At 47.4% G+C, this 9,178-nt stretch overlaps 1 protein-coding gene across 1 annotated transcript in view; it reads left to right on the forward strand.

Moving 5' to 3' along the window:
- Positions 1 to 8,773, forward strand: part of LOC103203604 (minichromosome maintenance complex component 3 associated protein) — a 45,082-nt gene extending 36,309 nt beyond the window's left edge. The window contains exons 23-28 of the mRNA XM_007948678.1: positions 513 to 903; positions 1,746 to 2,003; positions 2,423 to 2,552; positions 4,293 to 4,499; positions 7,204 to 7,351; positions 8,615 to 8,773. Of these exons, the coding sequence (XP_007946869.1) occupies positions 513 to 903; positions 1,746 to 2,003; positions 2,423 to 2,552; positions 4,293 to 4,499; positions 7,204 to 7,351; positions 8,615 to 8,773 (1,293 nt within the window). The remainder of the gene's footprint in view (positions 1 to 512; positions 904 to 1,745; positions 2,004 to 2,422; positions 2,553 to 4,292; positions 4,500 to 7,203; positions 7,352 to 8,614) is intronic.
- Positions 8,774 to 9,178: the final 405 nt, after the last annotated feature.

Raw genomic sequence — 9,178 nt, forward strand, 5'->3', positions numbered from 1 at the left:
TGTAATTTTAACTTTATATGTTATATAGATAATTCTAAAAACATAAATAAAAATCAGAATAAAAGATAATTTGTCTATAGTCCTGCCACTTGCAACAAACTAAATTGTTTGTGTAAATTTCTTTAGTGTTTCTGTGTTATGAATTTAAAATGTGATTGGCCATATCTTGTATCTGAAGGTCACGTGTGTAAAGTATCTTTCTAGGGTGGGTATCATTGGAATGTATGCAGATAGAACATCTGAGGTTTCTTTAAACAAAGGGTATCTGTGCTGATAATTACATTGGGAAGTGTGTGTGTGACTTGAGATTTAAGTAACCACAGGGGAAGGAGGTGACTCTGGGTGAGGGTAGCAGGCAGGGACATGGCTCCTGCTCTGTCCATGGAGTGGAGGGCTGTGGGTGCTGAGGATTTGATTAGCAGTGTGGGGTGGGTGCTGGGTGGGCACTGACCTCCCAAGGAAGCTCCTCTAGAATCTTACCTGCTGTAAGGCCTGCCTGTCTCCCTACTCAGGTCTCGCGGGCAGTGCAGTGGCTGGTTTCTCGCTCTCCTGGTGCCCTGGACCTCTGTTGCCAGACGCTAACCCAATACGTTGAGGATGGGATTGCCCGGGAGTTCAGTGGCCGGTTCTTTCATGACCGGCGGGAGCGGCGGCTGGCTGGCCTGGCCTCGCAGGACCCTGGAGCTGTCATTGAGCTCTTCAATAGCGTGCTGTACTTCCTAGCCACTGTGGCCTCTTTGGAGCAGCTCTGTGACCTGTCCTGGCCCATCACTGAGTTTGCTGAGGTTGGGGGTAGCCGGCTATTGCCCCACCTACACTGGAACAGCCCAGAGCACCTGGCTTGGCTTAAGCAGGCAGTGCTTGCCTTTCAGATCCCACAGATGGACCTTCCGCCATCCGGGGGTGTGTGCCTTGGTCACAAGGAGCCCTGAGAAGATGAGGGGGAGGGGAGGCTGGTCTGCAGAAATGGTGTCAGCACATTTCAATCTCTGATGCATAGTTTATGCGTTCACTAACAGGAGGGCCTGGGGAGAGTTTGCTAGTCCCTACCAATCCCTCCCACTGCACCTACCTCCACTGCATCTGCTCCCTCTGCCCCCACCACACTCTCTGTTACTCCTCTGCTTGCCCTTTGGCTTGGGCTTAGGATGAGCCTGGTTGGAGGGCAAGTGTTTGTTAGCCCCTTACCAGACCTCAGCTCCTGAGGTCTGGGAGAGGTAGAAGCCGCATGGGGTTTCTGAAACCACAGCTGGTCTCTATGATCAGTCAGGTGGGCAAGAGAGGCAGGAGCATGGCTGCCAGCTCTGTGTGGTCTGGCCCTCAGTGCTACCTCTGCTACCTCAGTGTCCATGTCCCCTCTCTTCACAAAGAGCCCTGCTCAGGTCAGGTTATGCTGCTTTGCTGCGATGCAATCTTTGTGCTGAGTTTGGACTCAGACCCTTCTGGTCATCTGGCCTGGTGTGAATCCTGAGTGTCTTGGAGGCCATGCTGTCCTTGGCTGATGCATGCACTGGGTGCCATTGAGGGACCTAACTGCCAGTGCCCTGTTGGCCAAGTCATGTGGCTAGGATACTCCTGTCAGCCATGGGGGAGATGGCATCCCTCTCTGCAGCTCTAAGATGAAGTGCTGCTATAGCATCAGAGTGAAGAAGGGTTTTCCCATGTGGCTTCGTCTCAGGGAGCAGAGTGAGGTGTGTTCTGGGCAGACAGCCCCTATGGTTGGTTGATGCATCCTCTTCCCCCAGCGCCCTGGGCCCCTGTCTGTGCCATGGTCTTCCAGTATGCGTCCCAGATCTCCAGTTCACGCCAGACGCAGCCTGTCCTCCAGTCCCAGGTGGAGAGCCTGCTCGGCAGGACCTACAGCAGGTGGAAGAGCCAGAACCCCACTCTAGGCGCGTCAGCAGGACCTTCAGTCGCTGAGATTCCATGGGACGATTTCCTTGCCCTGTGCATTGACCACAAGCTGCGCGACTGGGTGCCCCCCCGGCTCCCCATCGCCTCAGGTGGGCAGCTTGTGTGAGGCTGTCATCCTTGTCATTGTGTGTACTGCACCCCTTATGCCTTTCCTGTCCTGATGGTCCCTCTTCAAGCCAGTGACACCCTGCTGGAGGTAAAACACTAGGAAGGGCTGACAGGTCTGATAGGATCTGGATTCACTGAGGTCCCAGATGAATGGAGGGCTGTCCACTACATGTCTGCACAGACTTCCTAACATGGCCCAGGCTGTGGCTTCTTCAGTTGGTGAGACTGTGGGCCATGGACCTTGGAGCAAATTTGGCTTGAGCATGGGACTCAGGAACTGTGGGGCTCAGGTTAGGCAGAGGGCTGGTCTGAGGTCTATGGGTTTAGGCAAAGGTCAGGAGGTCACCTCTTGCTCTTCTGATATTTCTCTCATTTTTTTTTTTTTGTGTTGTTTCATTAGAGGCATTGAGTGAAGATGGTCAGATATGTGTATATTTCTTTAAAAACCATTTGAAAAAATATGAAGTCCCATTGTCATGGGAACGGGCCAGAATCCAGACACAGAAGGAGCTACAGCAGAGCCGGGGATGGTGAGATCCACGTTGTGTATGTGTGTGTGCCAGGACCTGCAGCCAGGGTTGGTGAGGTCTTGTGTTGTATGCATATGTCTGTTGGGCCCCAAAGCTGAGAATACTGAGGTTTGTGTTTACATGCGTATGTGTATGTGTTTGTTGACCCCACCACTACTGGGAATGGTGAGATCTGTGTTGCATGTACATGTGTCTGCCAGGCCCAGTAGCCAGGAGACAAACTGTAATTTAATGTACCAGTGCTCATTTATGTTGTGTGCACCAAGTATGCCCACACAACAGACCCAGCAGGCCCTCAGAACAGCCTGTCCCTGTGCAATGGGAGCTGATTTGGAGTGTCTCACCTCATATGTGATTCGATATGATGCCACTCCTGACAGGAAAGTGCAGGCAAAGAAGTGAGTCATGAATCTTGCTCAGAAATGCCAAGTGGGTACAGGAGGGCCACCATAGTGTGTTGAGCTGACAGAGGATGTGCCTGTGTGGTGTACATTTCTTAAAATCCATACTCAACTCCTCATCACGTTGTCTGTTGAGACTGGGGAAGATAATCCTTATTTTGAAAGGGTATTCTACTGTAAACCCAAAAAGCTATGTTTCTTGCTAAGATGTTAGAAATACTGCAATTGGGCCAGACTGATGGCACCATCGTTTTTACTGTTCTTATTGTCTTGGAGACCCTGACCGGGCGGGGGGGTGGTGGTGGCGGTGCGTGTTATGGGAGAAGAGAGGAAATCTTGTTTACAGATGATACATTGTTGATACTTCTTATCCTGGGGATCTTGACTGAGCAGGGCACAGGGAAGGAGGGGTACAGTGTTGGAGGAGAGAGGCATTGAGGTGTAGCATAATGATGGTGTGTTGTTCTGAGACAGTCAACAGTCCGACTGTTGGAACATTTCAGCGTTCAGTGGGCTGATCAGAGAAATTGACCTGCAGCATAGGGAGTTTCCATCTACAGCCAGCCTACCACACCTGGGTGTGGATGATAGGGGAGGCTGAACCTGGTATGTGAGGCCAGGTCCACATTGAGGGGGGACACAGAGCTCTCACAGTGCAATTTTCAAACTGTGAAGTCAGTGTGTTTCCAATCAGGAAACCAAAAGGGTGTTCCCCCGGAACCAGATAAATTAATCCTGAAAGTCATCAGGATAAGAAGCTGTATAGCAATCACCAACAAAGTTTTGAAAAGAGTAACAGTGAAGGAGAGTTGGCACAGCCTCACATCAAAACAGGTAGTAAAGCTATGGGATTTTAAAGCATGAGATAATGCAGAAATAGACCACTGGACCAGAATAAAGCCGCATGCAACAGGGGCCCAAGTTAAGTGTGAAATGAGTGGGAGGGACAGGCTCTTGCTCATTGTGGTGGGCTAACTAGTGACTGTTTGGAAAAATCAGATCTCCTCATTCCTGCATTTTCAAATATGACTCATGGGTGGCTTCAAGATTGGCATGTAAAAGCTGAGCCTTATCCATATTTAGAAGCACTAGAGCACCTGTTTGTAACCCTGGGTGGGATGGACTGCTCGGAGTGGAGATGCCCTTGAGAGCACAGCTGTCTCATGGAAGCAGAAACTTCTGGCAGCACAAGTGTAAATGGAGGATGTTGTGCTATGTGGGTGAGGGTCCATACAGTGCAGGTAGGCGTGTATTGGGGCAGTGTTTGCACACATAGACACAGTGTGTTTGGCTCTTCCTTCACTCTCTTGACTGTAACTTTCAGAACATGTGCTTACAGCTTGGGGATGAAGTCTCTCTACTCTTCTGGTAACCATTTCCCTGCTCCGTTACTTCACGTCCACCTGAAGCAGAAAAGGAGCACTGTGGCTGGCCAGGAAGGGGGCATTCGCAGTGCGGAGGACTTGATCTGTGGTGCTTCAGTCGGAGAGCGGCTCTCGCAGTGCCTGTCCAGCAGCCTTCTGCTAGAGAAGGAGGAGAACAGGAGGTGAGAGCTGCTTCCTGCAGGACATGTACTTTGTCTAGTTCATTTCATGTTGGCCAAGACAATGAGTGGTCAATGGATTTAGCAGAGTCAGATGGGGAAGATGGGTGTGCCAGTGAGGGTGACAGCAGAGATAGCCAGGTGGAGAGGACAGTGTGATGGTGATGACACAGGAAGGGGCAGACTGGTGGGCCAGTGAGGGTGACAGTAATGTGATTTTGTTTGAAGATGAAGGTTGAGCCAGACCCACTTAAAGTAGAAGCTCTTTGTGGGGAGAGGTTGTACCCTGGAAAATGTCTTTGAAGGTCTTATTTAAAACCAATTTCATTCATATATGGTTGAAAATCAGTTTCACATGTTCTTGTGGGACGTGCAGGTGGCAAGCTCTGTCTGGCTCCTCTGGACAAGTGTGGGGGGATGCCAGAGCATCCCACTCTGGTGGGAGCAGTACATCTCCCACTTCCCACCTTCCACATGCACAGCCTCCTTGTCCTGACTGTGTAGCTCCCTCCCTCGTGCTCTCACCTGACAGCCTCATTGGTGGCTTTATGGGCAAGAAGGGCATATATAAAGCTCATCCCCCCTGCCACATCTGGCAGCTTCCTGGGCCTGGCTGTGCAGCCCTCATGGAGGTCTGGGTCTTATCTCTCTCCTCACTGCCCCCTCCCCTCCCCTCCCCTATCCTGATACCCAGTGGTACCTGGTATGAGGCCTTGTTACCTCTTGGCCCCATGTTCTTTTTGGCCACCACCATGGTTCTGTTCCCCTCACAGTGAAACCTTCAGCTGTTGATATTCATACTCTAGTTCTTTTTTTTTTTCCATTCATTTTTTTGTTTTTTGCAGTGTTCCCTCCCCTCCCCTCCCACCTTGGTAACCAACAAAAGTAGTTTTCTTTCATATGTAAACCTTTCCTTGACTTTTTACAATAATGAACTAATATAATATTTGTCCTTCTGTGATTGACTTATTTCACTCAGCATAATGTCTTCCAAGTTCATCCACATCACACTCTAGTTCTTGCTGTGTCTTCTGCAGTCACCCAGGTGCCTCCTCCTCCCCATGTCTGCTTTCACAGCCCAGTGCCAGAACCCTAGTGAGAACCAGGCTCCACTGTGTCTCACATCTTTGCTCATCTCATTCTTGTACCCTTGCTTTCCCTGCTCCCCACTGGATCCCTTAGGATCCCTCTACTGGCTCTTCCCACCCCAGACCACTCTCAGCAACCACTTTTCTACTTCGTTAGCACCCATTGACTATGATTTTACCCAATCTTGTAGATTTTTAATAGCATCAGTGTCTGACAGTTACAAGTGTATATCTCTGGCCCAGAGTTCTTCTCTAAACTCATGTGATGATCCTGCTGCCTCTCTGAATCTCCATTTGGATATCTAATAGCCCCTTTAGATTTGACATGACCTAGATGAGATCCTCAATTTCCCCAGCCAGCCCCTCCTCCTATGGCCTTCTCAGTAATAGCAGTTCCATCTTTCCCTGTGGCCAAGCCTCATTCCACACATCCCCCCATATCCTCTGGTCTTCTATGGGTCAGGTGGGCTCTTTTCAGAACATACTCAGTCTCCAGCTACTCATCATGACCCCATGACTGCCACCCTGCTTTGGCCACCACTTTCTTCCTTCCAACTGCTACCACAGGTGGCGTCTGTTCTCAGCAGAGCCAGTGGGGTCCTTCCAGATGTGAGACAGAGGCCATGCCACTGCTTTGCTCAGAACTCTTAAGGGTTTCCTCGCTTATTCGAGATCAAAGGCCTGCTCCTTATGAGTTGGCAAGGTCCCATGTGAGATCTATCCCCATTCCTCTCTGACCCTCTGCCACCATTTCCAGCTTCTCCTTCCTGGAATGCACAGGTCCTTGCATGCCAGGTCTTCTCTGTCTTTACCTGGACCCCTGACCCCATGTCCCGAAGCTCACCTCACATTCCTTTCAGGGTTCTGCCCAGTGTTCTCTTCTCATGAGGCCCTTCCACCTCCATACCTCTGCCCTGTCTTCTGTGATGTCACCACCATCAGATCACATGGCCCGTGTGGGTCCTGCTTTGTCTCTCCTCACTGAAGTATGAGCTGCCATGTGGGGCCCACCAGTCGTGTTTGTCCTGTGTCCCTGGGATTTGTGGTGGCACTTCATGCTCAGTGGAGCGGGGGCTCAGCAAATAGAGTTGGAAGACTGAAGGTTATATCAAGATTTTTAACAGATTTTCCTAGGTCTGTAGCATTTAAGTGGTCTTGAATTAGATTTCTTTCCTTGGAAAGATGAGGTCATGGAGGTAGATAGCTCTGCAGTCTGTTATATGGCATTGGATGTTCTTTTGAGTTAAACTGTAAGCAACAATCCATACGTTTGGGTAATCCATAAAGAGATAAGAATTAATCAAAGATGCTTATAACCAAAGAAAGCTAAATAGAGAAAATATGAATTATGAGTAATTTCAATTAACATAAAAGCAGAAGCTTTTAGATAAATACTACCTTTCTCATTAAATTGGGTTTATAAACTAAAAGGAAGACACGACATTTTTTAAAGTACATTTCTCCTCAGTTGATGTAGTAGTACCTACATAGTCCTATCCTTAGGAAAATCAAAGGCCTTGAAAAATGTAAAGTATATATAGGAGAAAAGTTGAGCAATAGTTAATTTTTTGCTTCCTAGTGCTTGAATGGTTCTGAATTACTGTCCTGTGTTGTTTCAGGTTTGAAGATCAGCTTCAGCAGTGGTTGTCTGAAGATTTGGAAGCATTTACAGATTCAACTTCCCTTCCCCTCTACCTTCCTCAGACTCTGGTGTCTCTGCCTCAGACTATCCAATCAGCGAAATCTTCTACAAGTACTAGTCCACAAGTCAAAAGGGAGTATACAGTAAGTCCCCAGGTTGCAAATGTCTAACAACTTGAACTAGCCCTTTAGTATCATGTAAATTTGCTCTAACTGAAATGATTGAATCAACTCCTACTTGCAAAGAATTATTCATCACAATCACCTACACTTGCTACACATGCAGCTTTTAAATCATGGAAAAAGCGCTGAGCCTTTTTTTTTTGCACTAAGTGAGACTCAGTAAGAACCATATGTACCTGTTCTGACTTCATTCCCAAATTTTACTTAAAGACACACTTAGGAACAGATCTCATTCATAACCTGAAGATTGCCTATACTTAGCATTTTTATTAGCATTGGAGAAGTAGGAGAAGGGCTGGGGGACAAAAGAACATTTTGATTCATTGTCTGATGTTATGGTGATAATAAGTTATTAGTTTAAATTTTATCTTGAGCTTCATCTGTCAGTGCTACAGATTGCTAACTAATTCTGACTTTTTGCTTGTGAAATGAGTGAAGTATGGGACTGAAATATGCTTTGAGGACAGAACAGAATTCTAACTGTGCTAAGTGCAGCAAGGGAGTTGTTTGTGCAACCTGTCCTGGCCATCATATTCTACAGACCTCCTTAGGGTACTGATTTTCCTTTTGTGTGAGTGAGGAGGGTCAGCTCACAGAGTCAAGGACCTCACCAAGACTGTCCAGCTGGTCAGTGCAGGGCTGCTATTCAAAGCCAGCTCAATTGATGCCAAAGCCCAATGTCTTTCTACTTCCTTACCCTCCCTTCATTACAGTTCTGTGCTGCTGAACAGGCACAGAGTGAGCCCTGGACTGGCTGTGGGAAACCATACTGTTTTAAACTTTTGAGATCCTTTAAACATACTTTAACTCGCCAGTTCTACCCTAAAGAAGCCAGATTTTAACAAAAGTTAATAATAAAAGTAGTTAATTATGCTGCATAAAAATAGAAACAAGCTAAATATCTAAAAACGGGGTCTGGTTAAATAATTACAATAGATTAATATGACAGAAGAGTATGCAGCCATTGGCAATCATAGTTTATAAGAATGATTGAACTGGAACTTGTTTGTGATGGATATGAAGAAAATGCCCCACATTCAGATTATGCTGGTTCTTACATATGCTAAGGGAGGCAAGAAGTGCATGACGAATGCCAAGACACATGGGCCCAGAGGTTTCTAATGTGAGCCAGGTCTACCGTCTGCATAGAAAATAGGTCTTGGTTTATTGCTTTCTCAAAAGTACTTATTTTATTTTTTAAATTAGAACAAAAGGACAAGAGAGCACCTGCAGCCATCTGAGGCCACAGATGTGTCTCTGACTGAGCGGCTGAAGCACCTGGAAAGGCTTATCCAGAGCTCGAGAGAGGAGGAAGTTGCCTCCGAGCTCCATCTCTCTGCACTGCTGGACATGGTGGACATTTGAGCACCTGACCTGGGAGGGAAGGTCTTTGGAAGGGATCCTGCTCTTACCCAAAATAATGTTTTTCTCAGATGCTTGATGCACTGCTGAAAATGATTCTTAATCATGCAAATAAACTATTTGAATGCTCAGTGAGGTTCCAGATTTTCAGAATGAAACTCCATCTCTCCGTGTGACATCTTCGATAGCCTTACTGTTTTCATGATCTCAAACTTGTCACCCAGTAGCATCTATTCTGAGAGACCTTGCAGCTTGCTTACTTTTCTGCATTTAGCAGGTCGTCATTCTCTCATCAAAGCTATAGTCTGAGGTGCCAGACATTAGTGATGCAAAGATGAAGAAGGGGCAGGGATCCCTACTTTGCCCATCTGGCTCATTTTGTGAGGACAGCAGACATACTGAGCCAGA

This window comes from Orycteropus afer, unplaced genomic scaffold, assembly GCF_000298275.1.
Source record: "Orycteropus afer afer isolate SDZICR_OR568_19922 unplaced genomic scaffold, OryAfe1.0 scaffold00219, whole genome shotgun sequence".
In the NCBI taxonomy this organism is placed as follows: Eukaryota; Metazoa; Chordata; class Mammalia; order Tubulidentata; family Orycteropodidae; genus Orycteropus; species Orycteropus afer.